The following is an 18,846-nucleotide window of genomic DNA, read 5'->3' as shown; positions in this document are numbered from 1 at the left end:
TCCCCTCTATCTCTGGGACCACATGTACACATAATGGATCAAATTCCCATTTTTCAGATTTTCTCCGTAAAGAAACGTAATATGTTGGACTGCCCGATCTGCTTGTCAAAACAATGTCAGTATTTGCCATTGTAATCAAAAGGCTGTACTACAATTAGCAATCTCTAGTTTCAAGAGCCCGATGTGCCAGACAGTGGCACAGTGCGACCTTCCTAGCAACCACCCGACCAGGCGTCTGTCAGTCAAGGCCGCACAAGTAACCGGGCTACTCAAACACTTGTCATCATCGCTCATCAGCATCTTGATTGTTGAGGAGGACAGATCAGAGGGAATGTCCACATACATCCAACAGCCTCTGATGTGACAGCAAGGGTTTATGGGCTCGCCGCGCGCGAGACCCCACCCGCTTCACCTTGACCCCACTGCCCCGCGTCCACCGCCACCACTCCTCCCGTCTCAGGCTCACCGGTCTGACCTCATCTTCCCGGGGCTTCTGGCCTCGCCTCTTGACGGCTGAGTTATTACCATAATTACCCAGGAGGCATTGCAGGGAGCGGCCACGTGGCAGAGGCCGCCCATGTTTAACAGAATATTTGGGTGTTTTATCGGCTTTAACTCAGCCCCTGGGGCAGGCGAGTGGGGGTCTAGATGATAAGAAAACCACTCATGTGGGAAATGAAGAGGACCATTTCACAGACGGCACCAAGAAGGGGATGAAATATACTGTTAATGCAGCAGTGGCCAGTGCACATATGTCATATATTCTCTCAGACAAGGTGTAAATATGCTCATATATTCAGGCGCTGTCACACAGAAGGACTTGGGAGGAGATGACTGCCATCAAAAACTGGGACTTTAAAACTTAAATAATGAAAAAAGTACTTTGATGGTTTTGTGTCAACATCGAATATTTCATGTCCTGAGTGTGCAATGCAGGCGGATTAAACACATAATAGATGTTGTTTATATTTCATAGCAGATCTTCTGAAATGACAGACTGAAGGGGTTCAGTGTGAGGGATTTTTTTCTTTTTTCCAGTCCAACTTACAGACTACTTTTTCATATCTGTGTAAATTTCCTAAAAACAGAACTTCAAACTGAGCCCAGGGTCACAAAAATTCACCCCAAACTGAACTATTCCTTTAAGGAAAGTTTTTTTCTTGCTTTAACAATGGAAAATCAGAACATATTTTGGAGGTAAGGTGTTTTATTTCTGTATTTATTTTTTGTCCATTTCTATTGTGTGTCACATAATGAGTCAAGCACTGGAGTCAAGTTTTCAAGCAGCGTATCTGAAATGCACAGCAGCCACTCATCATTTTTAGTTTTTGTTGACATTTATGTGAAATAGTGGGCCTCTTGGGACACATTTCAGAAGAGCATTATCTTAACTTATCTTATTACTATCCTGCCTTGTCCAACAAGCCAGGAGGTCATGCATATTCATACAGTTTGAGTGAAAAGTACAGCCCATCCTACCGCAAACAGGGCACAGGGGCCATTGGCCTCACGCCAACTATACGCACAGAGGGACAAAGATTGTGTACTGTAAGCGCACACGTCTATTGGTCTCCATTTATACTTAAAAGTTCAGTCAAACCCATAGAGAGAAACAGAAACACACTCACATTCACACACGTCCTCACCTGCTCAGAAAGGTCAACATATTAGCATTCCAATATGTACAGTATTCAGACTTCCCTAGTCCAATAAAGCTACCCATCAAACATGTCCAAGATGGCACTTAGCCGTGTGTGCCCGTGTCTTATTATGCAGACCCATCTGTGTGGGTTCAAAGGTCATGGCCAGGCCTGGCAGGGGCTACAGGTGAGCAGATGAGAACAGTGGGGGCTCGGTTTAATTTAGCTAAGCACTACAGGATGTGGTGCGCCCCTGTACCTGGGAAGGACAAGTTGAACTTTTCACACTGCTCCTCAGACTCGTCATTTCAACGGATGGAAAGTCGAGGAAAATGAGTCAAAAACAAAAAAAGCTTTTGACACCGAATCTGTGTATTTTTACTTTGTGCGGGAGTTGTTCAGACAAAGACAGACAGACACATAAACACACACCAACATATGCACAGGTCTCTGGCACGACGTCTTTGTTTTTACCTCCCTTTCTTTCTTTTTTTCCCCTTTGACATACATCTAGTGTACACACACACACACACACACACACACACACACAGATGTGTGTGTGTGTGTGTGTGTGTGTGTGTGTGTGTGTGTGTGTGTGTGTGTGTGTGTGTGTAATGGTGTGAGGGAGAAAATCCCAAATCTGGCATGGACAAGCTTCCTGTCTAGACTCTGCATGAGGAGGCCAGTGCTGTGTGTGTGTGTGTGTGTGTGTGTGTGTGTGTGTGTGTGTGTGTGAGAGAGAGAGAGAGAGAGAGAGGCACACTCCATTGTGTTTGTGTGCATGCTGCTAATGTGTGTGAGTGCACAAACCTACATTATATCTTGGAGTATTTTCACACTATCATTGTTCTTGTCCAGACCAGAGAACAGACATTAACCTCTGCCCTTCCATATCTACTGTCCAATGTCTGTTTTTAATTGGACACTTTCCAGTAAAGCTCCTTTTTGTTTTCCCTGTTATTTTGACACTTTCTCTGCCATGCGTGCCAATGCTGCGGCGATTCCAAAGGCCAATTTCCTCATTATCCAACTTGCAGCACTTACGGGAATACAGAGGTGGGGGTGAGGAGAGTTAAATTTGGAGGGAAGTGGAAAAAAGCCTGATGTGGTGTTCTCCGAAAATTCCATACAAAGAGAGAGGATGAGCTTGAAAGACTCTCGGTTTTTCTTCCTTATTCTCTGGAATTCCTAAATTCATCTTATCAGTGTTACAGCAAAACATATGGTAGTGGACGTTGTGTATCTGAGGCCAAAGAGCATAAAAATACCACTATAAATGAAGAGAGTTAAGTTACTGAAAAATAAGACCTTGTGGTTTTGTTACATGATTAAACTGAGCTGGATCATAACTGCAATGGCTGACGGCCCTTTTGCCATCAATCATTCGCACAAACTTTGCCATTAGTAATCGCCACAAACATCACCGAGCACAGCGACTTTCTGCCGTCTTACTCACACGGAGTGCTAATCAAAAAATGCTAAGTGTGTTTAGCCTTAGCTTTGACAGTATTTGTCTGGAGTGTGAATCAACATCATGGGCGTCGCTATTTCATATTCATGCCGGGGCCCAATGACACCTTGTCCTCTGCTTTCCAAGACTCAGCAGATCCCCCCCCCCTTCCCAGATGTAAAGTGAACAGTCTTCACCTCTGTGACATCCGACTGCTCCAATATGCCATCTAATGGGACCGGGCCGTCACAGAGGCCTGCCAAAGACCACGGCCACGACCACCGGAGCCAAAAATCCAGGTAGAACAAATGACAAAGGTATAAACAACTCTTGCTTACAAACTTTTGCTTTAAAACTCCATTAATCAATATGCATGTCTTGTAGCTCTACAGATTAGATTTTTTTTAGTTCCTTTTTTATTGCTAACATTTCCACTTCAAAGTTAGCAACTATAAAACAAGCTTGTTGTCACTAAGTACATAGAACCTCCAAATGAACAAGAGTTACATGTTAAAACATGAAGTGCTTCTGTGCAACTTTTGTTGGTGCCACAAGTGACGAGGATGGAACACTGGTATATAGGAAAACAACAGTTTCAAAATTGGAGAAGCGACACAAAGTTAACAAACTGGTCTAGAAATGTTCGTTAAAGACCAAACCCCACAGTTTGTGTTTGATCATGACCTCACGCTATAGGAGGGAGCGGTTTACGTCACTGCCCTCTAGGCTTGCGCCACTGGGGGACCCGGAGGAGAATCCAGAGAAATGAAAAAAGAACGCCAGCCAGAATAAACAAATTGTCCAGCACTCAACATCCGGCAATAAAAAGTTCAATCCATTTGCAGCTATCATCAAGTTTAATTGCACACTAGCACACTTTAAATGACAACATAGTCAGACACAACAACGACACAGTGACAGACAGACTTTTGCCGATGCCACGTGACCTCACCTTAAGTCATCGTCTAGCCGGCGTGGTGGTAGTCCTCTGCTATGAACAAGTATTAAGAAAACCGATGACTAACACAGATGTGGAATCAAATGAGTCATTTTGAGTTGTATGGCTATGACATATACACATCATTGTCTCCACTGGTGTGGGTTTAAGGGGTCTCCTGTTAGCAGTCCTACCCAGCTGACTCTCAAAGTATGACTCATAGGCTTGTTACCCCCAGACAAAGCAGACTTTAACTGTGCTGACTTGTCACTGTGGCTGTAGTGGGGAAATGTGGGAGGATGCTTTTAGTATTTGGGGTTTGTCTGAGTCTGTCTAGCCAGACTTAAGCACTCTGTGTATGTGGCAGATAGTTCCGTTTGTCTACTCTATGGAATGACGATAAGATCTTAAAAGCCCCCAAAAATATGTTTTAATGTTTTATAAACACAACAGTTTCCAATCACCCAACTGCTAGAAGAGCATGAGCACCACGGTCGCATGTTACTACTCAGTCGTGTAGTCAGCAGGAATCTAACCTACATTACAGGAAAAGGGCGACATATTTCTCCATATGGCCACCAGCATGTGTTTTTGTTTTCATCCTCAGAACCGTAGCTGCATTCCTTCTCTGTGTGTTGCGCTAGACGGAGATTGCCGGAGAGTGACTCACTAAAACCTGACCCAGCAGTGAGGTAATCACTGGAGGATGCTTGGAGTAAAAGTGAACGTTGTTGGTGATGTCTGGGATCATGTCTAGGAATCCCCAGACAGTATGAACTAATGCACTGTGTGTGTGTGTGTGTGTGTGTGTGTGTGTGTGTGTGTGTGTGTGTATCTGATGTTGGATGAAGATCCATTCCAGAATCCCTCCACACAGCCTTGATAAGACAAACCATGCTCGACCCAAGAACTGGTACTTAATCATTTTTTAATCCTGCCTTGATTTTCTACGTTCCTGATCAGACAAGGGAGGATGAATGGAGTTTTACTACTGCTGTGGTGTTGACGCATGAATCTATATGTCATTTCACATTTAACTTTGTAATGATGTACTGACAAACTTAGTTTCATTATTGTAGAAACTTTCCTGGACTGTAGAATGCAGGGCACATTACATAGACTTTTTTTTTTCTTTTTTTTTGACAATATTATCCTCTTGAACTGCAGAGTTTTTCTCTGCTCTTGTGTCTGTGTACAGACATTGTTTGTTATGTAGCATCACCTGCTGGCTTAGTGGAGAACTGCCAACATTGCAGAAATTGCCAAAGGATGGCACAGAAACAACAACATTGCAGAAGCAGAGGAAGGAACCTTGTTTATGCCAACACAACAACCGAGAGTTCAGTTTTTAGCAAATTTCAACTGCAAGACTTAAGCTGCAAGATCAAGTTAAGGTAAATGTACCGGGGCTCTCCACATATACATGAAATGAAAGATTATCCTCAAGAACAGCTTCAAAAGTCTTACACCCTTGACGAGAGAAGATAAATCACAAATTAATTTCCGTTGAGTCAAAATTTTCCCAAAACTATGACAACATTCAAACTACTGAGATAAGCTTTGAAGCAGAGCAACAAAGTAGAGGACTGTGGGAAAGTGGCTGAAGGATACCAGGGACCTGAATGCTTGTCCTTAAATAGTCTGACAATGGCTATGAAGACATCTCATTCCCTGCCCATTATTGGATTACAGAAAGCCGGAACACCCATTTTGGTCCATTTTGGGTTTGGAGAGCTCATTCATCACTGAACCGAACTTATGAATGAAGACATTTCAGCCAGAGCCCAGCGCGACACTACTGGAAACCAATTTCCAAACATAAACAGAAAAGCAAAAAATGTCCCTGGGACCAAAGAAAGCAGATACTATGGAGCTTAATCGTCAACAAACAAAACGGCACAATGGAGCTTTATTGCAACATGAATTTACTGTATGTGGGGCAACATGTGGCTAAAACCCTAAATACTGAATAAAAAGAAGTCACAATTATTCTGCATCCAGCACTGTTCACAGATATGGTGACGCTGTTAGCCGTTAGTCTGACAAACTGTGGAATTATATATACCTCACCTTTTTCAATCTCCAACAAAACAAACATTAGCGAAACATCTCTATACAGTATACTCAGACACCTGAGTACATAATTCAAAGTTAAATATTTACCAAGTTTGGACATCCTACAAAACCATTCTTGCGTCGCAAACGCGTGGTGCAAAGGAAACATAGTGAAATAACAGACCCCATGTTTGGGTACGGGGGCCTCCAGTGGTTGAGTGAGCTTTGACCTAAAATAGGTCTGAGAAATGTGGATAAGGTCTATGAATAGAGATAAAACAGACGGCAGAGGGCAAAAGATAAAATAACTTAAGGGCCTGCAAATAAACCTCCAGACATCAGCGCAGAAAAATGAAATTTATGTGGATGGTGGTTTGCAGAGGGCATGGGAAAATCTGCCTCGACAGTGAGGAAACGTCGGTTCTTTTGAACAGTAATGCAATTATGTTGCCAGAATGTGAAGTCTGAAAGGATTTGTGTAATTTGAGAGCGGCCTTCTGACAACAGGATTTGTCCAGCATTGTGTGGGTCTTCATGAGAAGGCTCCAGCTGAAGATGTGGAGACAAAGGACCCAACTGTGAACTATCACAAGTAACGTTTATGGAATTTTTGTGTGTAAAATCCACAAACCATTGGATTGTTGTTTTTTACGACAGATACTGAATTTTTTCGGAGAAAACCCCCCCACTATTTTTTAGAAGACGTTTGAGACAAAATCGAACATCTAGAACAACATTACATTTTAGTTAGATTGACTCAATATCTTAAAGCCTATAGGCTCAGATTTCATAAAGATGAGGTTGTGTTGGTCTACAGTAAGCTGTCCTTAAATCAGCCAATGGGAGACAAAGGAAAAGTTTCTATATTTCGGAGTCAACTAATTATCCCAATTAATGTTATTTAAAATGAAATATCACTAAACTCTGAAAGAGAGCTCTTGGATGGAGGAAAAAGAAGAAATTCTTCAAGCCAGAGCTTTTTGAGGCGATGACTGCGAGCACCGCAACCTGCCACTAGAGGGTGGACGACCCAGGCCATGGGCAAACCTACAGGAAGGTGGACCCGCAGAGGAGGCATCAGCTGAGACCTCAGTAAGATCTCAACTGACCGTATTATTAATATTCATATGCGGGGGGGAAAAAACGCTTACAGACTGACCATTGGAATAAATCTGTACACCACCTCAGACGCGTCAATAGGGTAAATATTGGCTGGAATATTAGAGCTTCCAACTTCACACCAAAAAACACACACGTGACAGCAGAAAGTGAAACAGCAGCATCTTTTACATGTTCGTCGTCGGTCGGAGCTGGTGTGTGCTGCGTCGCAGTGTGAGCCCTGTTGTGATCTGGGCTCTCCCGGTCCCTCCTCCTCCTGCTCCATCACGCGTCAGAAACGACCGGTATAAAACACACGTGAGGCCCAGGCGAGCGCACACCAGTCGCGCGCGCCTCGTTCGACCTGCGGTCCGCCCGCCCGCTCACAGACGACGCGGAGGCTCGAGCTGTTGAACGAGACAGAGAAGGAGGGGAGCCATGCCGAGCTGCGGGGCGACTTGAACCTGCACTGGACTGAGCACCAGAATGCAAACGGCGAGTCTCGAGTGTGTGCTTAGTGATATTTGCGCCGGATAAGTTCCACACACGCGGGAGACTTACTTCTGGCTCGGGCACTTTGGATTGGCGACTGATGGGCGAGCGCACGCGCGGATTTCTGCTGATAACAACGGGGACCGCCACGCGAAAGCGCACGAAGTGAGGAGGGTGTTTTCCTGCCCCCCCCCCCCCCCCCCCCCCCCGCCCCATCACTAGCACCAGGGGAAGTGAAGAGAAACACCCGCAGCGCTTATCGGCTCCATCTGAAGGCTCACTGACACTGACCTCGGCAGCTGTCGCGCGGGGACTCTGCGCACATTTTCTGCCGAGCGAACCAAATGCGGAGAGAAGAACGATGCATTTGGGTAAAGCGTTACTGTTCGTCCTCCTCCTCAACTGCGCAACTCTGAGCTCCTGCCTGTCGACGTGTGCCACCGTGGATATTGACCATGTGAAAAGGAAGAGGGTCGAGGCGATACGGGGACAGATCTTGAGCAAACTCCGCCTGACGAGTCCGCCGCACTCCCTCGGACCGAGTAAAATCCCGTATCAGATCCAGGCATTGTATAACAGCACCAAGGAGCTACTGGAGGAGCTCGGGAGGAATCGGCAGCAGAGTTGCGGTCTGGACAACACAGAGACAGAGTACTACGCCAAGGAGATATACAAATTCAACATGGTCTACGGACCGCCAGAGAACAGTAAGTATTACAGCTCTTTGTGCACCCCACGTTTCTGCTACTTTATCGTGACATGTCAGCAGTCAAGGCGTCCGTGGTGCGTAATTACGCACCGATCGATGGGGCAGGCGCGTCAATCTCGGGCTGCAGTTAGGTCGGTACAAACTAGTTTCAAAAGATCCCTTTAGACCCTTTTAAACATTAAAAAAACACGTTGAATAATAATTTGTGTAGCTGCTAGGTGTAATTTTATGAATATTAAGTAACTACTTCTCCGTTGAAAACCCCTGAATATATGAATATTCCAAATATTCTTAGGTTTAACTGATGGATACAAAATGTCTCCTACTTCATGATGTGAGTACAGACAAACTTTTGTCCTTTTGCAGTTGGATGTGAAATCAACCTTCTCGAAACTTTGCACTTACACTCTGCACTTTATTAAAGAAAATAAGTCTACGTCAGAGCTTCTTTGGGTGTTGTGATTTAAAAGGTGACCTTGTGCACGTGGTAGATGTGCTTGGCTCCTGTAATTCTTACCAACCTGTTTTAACCCCAGTACCAGTGTTCCAGGAAAGTCACTCTCCTCCTACTCCTGACTCCACTCTTCCTCCTCTTGTTTTTTTTTCCTCCGTGGATCCTGTCCCTCTCCCCAGATGTTCCCGTTTCCTTTCCAGTCAGGCCCAAATGAGAGGGACATCTGCCCAGGCAGAGGGGGATGCCTTTAAGAGAAGGAGTAGGAAAAGTTAAAAGAGGTGGACAGGGAAAGTTAGATGAAGGAAGGACCTCCCCCCGTTAGCCTGAGTAGGGGGATCCCTCTCTCTCCTGGAGTCTGACAGGAGCAGTAAGCCCTCATACACGCAGACACATCATTACCACCCACCTCTCCACCGAGACAGAGCTTTAAGTGACCCCACTGCCTGCCTTGGCCTGTGAATCACCCACACGGGTGGCCCTAGAGCGTGACAACACTGTACTGCAATGCTCAGGTTTAACTCTGCTAAATTGAGTGTGAAACTGAGCCACCATCCATCCGCTTAAACAGGAATGACTTCACGGTGCCAACATTTCATTGTACATAATCAACATTTATCTGCCGGACCCTTTTTGGTTAGTTTGACAATACACTAATCAAAATCATCAGTAAAGTCCTCACATTCTTTTTTATATTTCTTTTGCACAAGTATTTCCTTTGTAGAATGTAAAGCTCTGAACTGGAAGAAGAAAACCTGCGATGAGAGGGACATGTGTCAGTACTTGAGGGCGATTCATACAGCATGTGGTCCAACTGAATCTGGATTACTGAGAAAGTAGAATAGAATAAATGCCGTGCGTGTGTGTGAAAGCCGGAGAGGGCCTCATGGTCTAGAGGAAAGCCAAGACCATTGCATCACAGTCCCTTTGAAATCAACAGGTGTTTCTCAAAAGACCCATTTTTCCCTCAGCAATGTTCTGTTTTGAATCTCACAAAATGGTTTGGACAAAAAAACGCCAAGCAGTAGGTACCACAAGTTTGCATGGTCACCAGTGGGCTTTAAATGCAAAGATGTAAGACATATTTAAATACATGTTCATTGGATTATGAATATCTGACAGAAAATGTTTGTAAAAATGTCTGTATCTTCATCATGTTTGCAGTTAAATCTACGAAGTTAATGCGGTCCTAAAAGTTTAGTTCCGAAAAGTTTTGCAACCTTTCCTATCAATTTCAATTTTGATCACAGTTGTATTTTTAGATACACATTTCTAGAGCTGCTTTCATTTCTCTTATCAACAGCTCAAGAAACATCATCCCCTACAAACGATTTACCGCTTTTTAGATTTCCTAACATTTGTTTAAATCAATTTAATTGTGTTTAACTAGTATAGTTAGAGTGGGCAGATGGTGACTGACCCAAATCACCTTTTTAAAAACGTTCAGAGGATGTAACTCTCCAGCAAGTCTTCCAAATGAAATAACCGTATAAAATAATAAGTGTTTTCGGATCTGATGCTTCATATCAGCAGGACAATATTTCTCCCAAAAAGGGTTATTTTAAGATGTGACAATGCTATGATTTGGGATTTCTTAGGTTGGATTGAGCCATTAAAGGGCTTTGGCACTCGAACGTAAACATAAGCTGATTTCAGGATGACCAGGAATCTTGCTAGACATTGCCTGGAGAAGCTGTATGTGTTAATGCAAATGTCTAAATCAGTTGAACAGGATATTAAACTTTACCCTGCCAACTACCGAGTACAAATTCTGTAAAATGTCAGATTGAGTCATTGTGTGACTAGAGCAGGTCGTTGTCCAGAGAACTGACAGCGAGTGAGAGGTCGTGTTGATTATGTTTCTACCTTGCCTCCTTGTGTTACCCCTCGCGTAAACCAAACTGAGTATTTCCATGAGGGGAGAATGTGTCTAACATGGATAATTTCCAGTTGTATGCAGCCCAAATTGTTGAACTATTCCCTTGTAATCAGGTAGAAACTGCAGATTGAAAGTGATGGTCGTGGTTATGAAAACACAGCCACCTGAGGGTGTTGCCCTCTGATGTATAACAGGACTAGAGTGCTGGCTTTGTGGAATCAATTTTTGATTCAGAGCCAGTGATTCTGCTCTCTTTCCCTCGGTTAATGTGGGCAGCGAACACTCTCCTTTTGAAGGTTTCTGAGGGGTAAACTGTTGACCTTTGGTGGATCTGCGGCAGCTCCATGAACCACCACAAATCTGTGACAGGTGCAAATGAAGCAGAGAGCTGATGGAAGACTGGCAAATCACTGCAGTGAGAGACTGGACAGCAAACATTGGAAAGATTTCCTTTTATAGCATGGTACGCATACAATCTGGCATATGTCAATGACTTGAGTTTGGTTTGTGGAGACGTCATCATGGTCAGAAGTCGTTTGGGTCCAAAAAGTTGTCAGTGGGATTGAGGATATGGGTTTGTGATATGCGGACACCAGGAAGGTGAAGTCATACTCTGGTCAAGAATACTGGTATTTCAATTACAACATTTTCATCTCCACCAAATATAGACAGAATGTGTTGGAAAAACTCTGAGGAATGTTGATAAGGCAAGCAACAACACTAATCATTTGACTGTGGGCAGATAAACGTAGTGCCAGCCAGTAAAAAGTCAGAAAACCCAAGTTCATATTCCAAGCGTGAATAATTTTCTGAGTCGTCCAGTATATAATAAACATGTAAATCTATACCTTTATTTTCGTATTCATGTTTTTAAAACAGTTGAAGCAATATGGTGTGTCAAATGAAAAAAAAATACATATTGCATTGCCATCTAGGGTTTGCAATTGTTACATCTACTGCCAACTCAGTTTGTGATATTTGATCAAAACTACACATCCTCCGAATCGCTCCTCCTTCACTAAGTCACTCAGTCAGAAAGTAAATCTCATAACTGTGTTGTGGTTGAGACTGAGTGTGAGTAGAGCTGAAATGAGTCGATTGAGAGAAAAATAACTGTTTTGGTCATTTTCAAGAAAAACCCAAACCAAGTTCAATAGTTTCAGGTTCTTGATTGCAATGATTTGATGCTTCTCTTTGCCTAATTCAATGGTAAAATATGTAAAATGGTAAAAATTGATTATGATTGGATTTTTGTTTTTGAGTGGTTGGCATTAAATCCTGGACTTTAGGACATTTAGTTTTGTTTTCTGACATTTAATAGACAAAAAATATGTTGATTATTAGAGAAAATAATTGAAAGATTAACTGAGAATGAAAATAATTATGCATCCCAATTATTAACTTTTGAAAAATAATTTCATGTCAAATTCAGACAAGAGTGATAAGAACCATAATGACACAAATCTGTAGTTTTACACTACATTCTTTAAGTAATTTCTAACAAAGTGAAAATTCTGAATTACATAGGTGAAAAATCTTTAAAAAATAATTAATTGGTTTATAAATTGATTGACTGTTGCTGCATAATATCAGATAAAGAAATATCAAATACGTAATTTCCCCCCCACATAAATGACTCGCTACATATGGCCAAAAAAGAACTTCTAATAGCCATTTTTGCAGAAGACATTTTGATAACGGCAGGAAAAGCACTGACATAAATAATAATATTCTGAATTACATTTAGCTGCTTCAGTTTCAGATCTTGATAATGATTAGTAAAAAATGTCGGCTGCAAAAAAGGCCAACAGCTGAGAAACTTTTTATTTCGTCTGTTACATGCATATGAAGGAGTTTACAAAGTGAGTATCTGTTAATACGTTATTCAGAAGGGACGTTGCAGTTGTCTGGACATGCACTGCTAATCCTGATAAGACTTTCAGCCTGTTCTCTCACTGAACTTTTATTTTGTTCTCTCCGTTCCAGACGATCTGCTCTATTGCCCAAAAGGCATCACCTCTAAGGTTTTCCGCTTCAACGTCTCCGCCATGGAGAGGAACTCAACCAACCTCTTCAGAGCAGAGTTTCGAGCTCTGAGGGTGCCAAACTCAAGCGCCAAGAGGAATGAACAGCGGGTTGAGCTCTACCAGGTGTGTAAAGATACAGTATCCTTGTCCCTTCACAAATATCAAAGGCAAAGCTTTGTATGCAAAAACATTATTAGATTCAAGTCTGTCAAGAATGCATCTTACATAAGATTTTTACTTGTTCTCCACCACATTATTTCAGGCCCTAATTGACAAAGAGAGCCAACGACAACCAGATTGTGATTGCAGGCGTGGGTAAAAGCCAGGCCAAAAGCCAAAAAGCTTAACAAGCCTGCAGAGTGTTTGCAGAACTGGGACAGGGTTACTGTTAGCGCAGTACTGACAGGCCAGATTTATTACGGTCCCCATTTTGGTTATATGGAGGTCTTTACCGTTCAGTCCTCAAAAGAGATGCAAAGTTAATTAGGTCGTTAAAAAGAGGCTTTGGTCTGCTAAGTGATGAAATGATGCAACCACTTTTCTAAGTTGTAGAAAACGTCATCAAGTCCCCGTTATTCTGTCCTTGGCATTATAAACCCAATACAAAGATTTCTATTAAAATAAAAGTAATAATAAAAAAATACCACAATACTCAAGTCAAGAGTGGCATTGTATTACTCTATGCCAATGGATGTTGTTGTGTTACCATCTAACACAACATGGATGTGATGCAACATCTGGGCCATACACAAAACCAAAATAAAAGTTCTTTCATTGGTATCAAGCAATGGGTGTCAAGGCTGACAAACATTGAGTGTCTTGCTATGAAATTTTGTCCAAACATTCATGCTCTCCTCAGAATGAATCACTTTTGGTGATCTCCTCACTTTTTTTTTATTATCTGGCACCACCATCAGATCAAATCTTCTACTTGTCCAGAACTTTGGTTAATGTCCAAATGCCTGCCAAACATCAGCCTCACTTTGTGTTAAGGGCAAATTTTTGGCATGTAAATATGCTAAACTATGATGGTGAACATATGAAAGATTATACCTTCTCAAAATTATCATAATGAGCATGTTAGCTTGCTGCATTTAACTAGGGATATTGCTGTGCCTGAGGCCACATTCAAGTGATAAGGGAGTATTATTATTATGACAAGAAAGATTTGCATGTTTCTGACTTGCAAGCATTCACATCATCTGACAGCCCATGACAGCTGCAAGCAAATTATTTGCTATGCTATACTATACAGGAAGGTCATTTGGGTGATGGTAACAGTGTAAATAATGTTGAGTGATGGCTGTTTTACTGCATGGTTTGATATGTGAGAGTTAAAAACACTGTGCATAGCACTGTATATTAGATTTCAGTGTTTTATTTCCTTTAACAATGGACCTTGGCTGACTGCAAGCATCCACGTTTGCTTGCTTTTGCAGGCACATCCACACTTTTTACTTTTTGGGATATATTGCAGCTTCAGAAAAATGTGACCTTCCCAATTGTAATTACGACTTGGATGTTGACATGAATGTTTTTTACAAGTTGGAAACCGGTAGTTATGGTAACTCCAATATGACATGGAGGTGCCATAAGCAGAGTCTCACAAAGCCATTAGCATGGCCTTAGGCTCTTAGTCTTGTTTTATAATTTTTTTCCCTATATAATCTGTTTGTGTGTTACAGTAATCACATTATCTTGGCTCATGGCAAGATTCATGACAAGTGATCAAAACTGTCATTGGATAATTCGAACAAGACATGAGTTGGACAAGCAACCGCTTCATCTCATGCCAGTAACCTTGTCTGGTGCCTGCTCCATTCTGCAAGTTATTTTGTTGAAACTGTTTCAATGTTGAGAGAAAACTTTACAGAGTGACCATTTATTATTGCCTTGCAGATTGTGAGGCCGAATGAACACATCAGAAAACAACGCTACATTGCAGCCAAGAATGTGCTGACCAAAGGTACTGCAGAATGGGTCTCCTTCGATGTGACTGAGACAGTGCGGGAGTGGCTGATCAACAGAGGTGAGACTTAGGTTACGGTCATTTCTCATTTCCAAAAAACTATTAGTCCCCAGTATCATCCAATGTTTGACTTGTATTTGCGTACAAGTACTGAGACAAAATAACCCTTTTTTCTGTACTTGTTTGCCATCAGGAACTAATCTGGGCCTGGAAATCAGTGTGCACTGCCCCTGTCACACCTTCAAACCAAATGGTGACATCATTGACAATGAGAACGAGGTGCTAGAGGTGAAGTTCAAAGGTGGGCATCAACAATATTTTATCATATAGTTATTTATTCCAGGTGTTAGTTGCTCTTTTGATCAGTCTAGAAGCTGGGGGGTCACATTGCATTTTCATTTAGTCCTAAAATTTATAGGATTTATTCGTTATTAATTTAGGTAAAATTATGACAAAAAATTGGGGAGTTTGGTATAAGATGGAATTAGTGCTTACTTTAAGTGCTGAGTTTGTCTTTGTTTGTTTTTAGAAACAAAATATGAGACAAAGTGGAAGTTTTTTTTACTAGCGTTTTAATTTCTGCATTGTGTAAAAATGTAATGGCAATGGCAATTAAGGGAATTTATAAAAGTAAAGAAAATTCCACTGGATAATTGGTTTATGTGCACCTCAATCATGTCTATAAACAAGGCGTGGATGGAGATGAGGAGCACAGTCGCTTGGATCTGGATCCCCTGAATAAGAAGTACCTGCCTCACCTTATCCTCATGATGATCCCACCCCACCGCTTGGACACCCAGCACACGCGCCGACGCAAGAGAGCACTGGACACAAACTACTGTTTCTCGTAAGGGATACATAAATTACCTTTAGCAATTAGCAAATTGCCATTACTTGTGAATATGCATGGGCTTATGCACATATTGGAATATACTAAATATCATGTAACATATTGTATCCAAGTGTGACCAAGACGGTATTAAATGTTAGGAGAGTTCAAATGTACATCCTAATGCATTATTACAAAAATGTTAATGTGGAGACTGATTTTGCTGTTGTTGTGTATTCGTCATCATAGAAACACGGAGGAGAGCTGCTGTGTTCGCAAGCTCCACATTGATTTCCGGCGTGACTTGGACTGGAAGTGGATCCATGAGCCCAGTGGTTATGATGCAAACTACTGCTCTGGACCCTGCCCTTACCTAAGGAGCTCGGATACAACACACAGCTCGGTAGGGAGGACTCCACAGGAATACTAAACAAGAGAGTTAGTGCGAAACATTCTCACAGCGAACAGAACAAAATACAAAACTGTTTTTTCTCAGCCATTCAGGTACATGTGGCTTTCTTTGCCTAGATTTTAAGATATTTGCCTCTGAGGCCTCTGCCTCCATCTAGGGGTCTTCACAGGATCAAAACCTTGGACTTGATCTTAGATTGGACCTGTACCTGAACCTGACAAGGACTAATTAATTCACATAATAAAAGAGTGACCAGATAAAAAATTAACCCGATGGTAACTAGACTCAATTCAAAATGTGGTCAGACCAAACTAGAGAGAGAACATTGAAGAACCATGTGCCACCAACTAACAAGCGGCAGCTCCAAAAGTATGATTTTTACTTTCCTTCACAGACCTTACTGTGAACAGTATTCAAAGAAATTCCTTGTATTGAAGAAATTGTCCCTATGAAAACTGTTGACAATTTGAGGTTTATTTTTGACCTTGGTAACAAGATTAACCTGTAGCGTCTTTTAGCTTCATGTTTTGGTTCTTGAGCTCACATATGGACTTTATGGCTGAGCTACAACACCTTTATCTTACAGAAAATGTGGAAAAAACATGATATTTTTGCCTGTGAATTCTTAATCATGTATATTAGTATTTACAGATATTCCACTCATGAAGTCAGGCTGTTACAGTGAACTGCAAGATTTCATCTCTCAAGATATTAAATATAATACAATGTACCAAGTTGTTGCACAACTGTGTTGTTGTCATGTTGTTTTCATCTCTCCTGTGTTTCCCAACAGCTGCTGAGCCTGTACAACACTCTGAATCCAGAGGCATCGGCTGCCCCCTGCTGTGTTCCTCAAGAGCTGGAACCTCTCACTATACTCTACTACTCTGGGCGAACCCCGAAAGTGGAGCAGCTCTCCCACATGATTGTCAAGTCTTGCAAGTGTAGCTGAGAAGACATTGGAAGGCGAGGTAGTGTGGCACGATTTTACTAGGTACTGACCAAACCCATGCTTGTTGACTTTTGGACTCTTAGCTGTGACAAATACTTAAACTGACCCTGTGGACTCGTGGCTTAGATCTGAAAACCACTCCGGAGGTCACACTTTGTTTTTTCAACGATACAGATTTTCTGAAAACTTGAGGTCATCCATTTCTAGTTTTGTAAATGTTTTCCCACCCACTCAGTCTTTTCTAAATTACTAGTAGTTATTTTAATCATAAAAGGTCGAACCCATACCAAACGCATTATTACAATCAAGGTATGATCTTAAAATATTTGTCTAGATTTACGAGAATGGACAACATGCGTCTTGTTAAAGCTAGATTACGGAGTCTGGTACAAATCCATCTGTGACACAATGAATGAATGAAAGAGACTTACTCTGTGTTATATTTTCTACTTCAGAGCGCGAGCAAATATTCCACAAAGTTCAAGTCAACACTTTCGGTAGAGCAGCTTTCCTGCTTCTAACCTTGGAACAGTATCGTTAATAGTCACAAATATAGACGGTGCTCTCCTGAATGGTTGAAGAGTCCTTTCAGACTGGATTCTAACTTGAACTTGCCTTAAGCTCTCTTCCCTTCAAACAGTGGGCATTATCTTCAATCACAAAAGGAGAAAGGACAGACTTGCTGCTGTATCCAAAGCCATAGCTGTGGTCAGGGAAAAGGAGAGCCGAGAGAGAATGCCTGTTGGATTTGCAATGGAAAGTGAATGAACAAAGGAGTTGAGCCAAGCTTTTCTTTTTTTGGCCAGCCAGCAGCAATGGCCTTTTTTTTCGGTGCATCTATTAGAACGGATGGAAGAAGAAAAAGAAGAAGAAGAAGAAGAAGAAGAAGAAGAAAAAAAAGAGGGGACATGTATGCAAGGGAAGAACTGCGATGGAAAGAAGCCATGAGCACACTTCCTGCCATTCACTGGAAGTTTTCATCCCTAACAGGTTAAAATTATTTTTGGGACATCACACAATATACTGGAAAAGAACGAGTGTTACACAACAGTTTTGGGTTTTTTAAATGAGATTTCTTTTACATTAATAACAGATTTTGGTCTGTTATGCAACTCGTCATATAGTGATTGTTTCACTAACTGGGATGAAAATTGACGGATCTCCATTGGTGGAAACACTTTTGTATTAAACCATGAGTACTGATACATTTCCGTATGATGTAGAAAGGACATGCAGCTTTTTTTTTTTTTTGTGCGAAAAGAAATTAGTTTGACCTGTTGTATTTGATGTTTGACTAGAATCTTACTGTATTAAAAAGGTGACTTTCCCCAGAAAGGTAGATCAGAGCATTTTTCTCCAGCATTTCCAGGAATGTTTTTCCTATCTACTTAACTGTCAACTTTCAGGACAGTGGTAACACTGCAGTCTTGTCTGCTCCATCTCTGTTTGTTTTGGTGCTCTTTTTCAGTGTGAAGCCCTGATAGAACAACAAAGGGAAGAGGGAGGGAGCAAAGCCATTATGTGACAGTGGCTGGATGTACAGTTAGACCTCATTTTTCTCTGAGTCAGGAGAGCGATTCTGAATCCCTGTACTGTTTGACGTTGACCCTGTCAGAGTCTTCTTGCCTTTAGGTGACATTTAGGTGATGTTTTTGGCAATAATATTGTTTTATGGTTGACTTATTGATCATGATTGTTATTAAAAAACACAACATGCAGAACCTGTATGAGCCCTTCTTATGCCCACAAGGATCAGACACAAAATAATCAAATGTAATAAATCTGTGAAAACATTTAACTCCAAATTTGGGGATGATGAATTTACCCACTGGCCTTGTCTGCCATATTGAAATGCCATTTAAAATGCTATTTTCTCATAATGTTTTGGTTCCATACGAACATAATTTTTCTTACTTGAATCTCACCAGTCCCACCTGTTTCCTGCA

At 41.8% G+C, this 18,846-nt stretch overlaps 2 protein-coding genes across 4 annotated transcripts in view; one reads left to right on the top strand and one right to left on the bottom strand.

Annotated features, from left to right (window-relative positions):
* LOC118289916 (steroid hormone receptor ERR2-like) overlaps positions 1 to 18,846 on the bottom strand; it is a 94,017-nt gene that overhangs the window by 63,967 nt on the left and 11,204 nt on the right. For 2 of the 3 annotated variants that reach the window (XM_035617154.2, XM_035617157.2), the window contains exon 2: positions 8,903 to 9,080. The exons of the other annotated variant lie outside the window; for it this stretch is intronic. The gene's annotated coding sequence lies outside the window, so the exon portion shown is untranslated. The remainder of the gene's footprint in view (positions 1 to 8,902; positions 9,081 to 18,846) is intronic. 3 annotated transcript variants of the gene reach the window in all.
* Positions 7,388 to 18,621, top strand: LOC118289917 (transforming growth factor beta-3 proprotein). The gene is made up of 7 exons (XM_035617160.2): positions 7,388 to 8,379; positions 12,698 to 12,861; positions 14,638 to 14,767; positions 14,901 to 15,008; positions 15,398 to 15,554; positions 15,786 to 15,939; positions 16,742 to 18,621. Exons 1-7 carry the CDS (start codon positions 8,034 to 8,036, stop codon positions 16,898 to 16,900), a joined length of 1,218 nt encoding a protein of 405 aa, XP_035473053.1. The 5' UTR covers positions 7,388 to 8,033; the 3' UTR covers positions 16,901 to 18,621.

Source organism: Scophthalmus maximus, chromosome 18 (genome assembly GCF_022379125.1).
Source record: "Scophthalmus maximus strain ysfricsl-2021 chromosome 18, ASM2237912v1, whole genome shotgun sequence".
NCBI lineage: Eukaryota > Metazoa > Chordata > Actinopteri > Pleuronectiformes > Scophthalmidae > Scophthalmus > Scophthalmus maximus.
The sequence above is the reverse complement of the archived record's forward strand: the minus strand, read 5'-3'. Positions and strand labels throughout refer to the sequence as shown.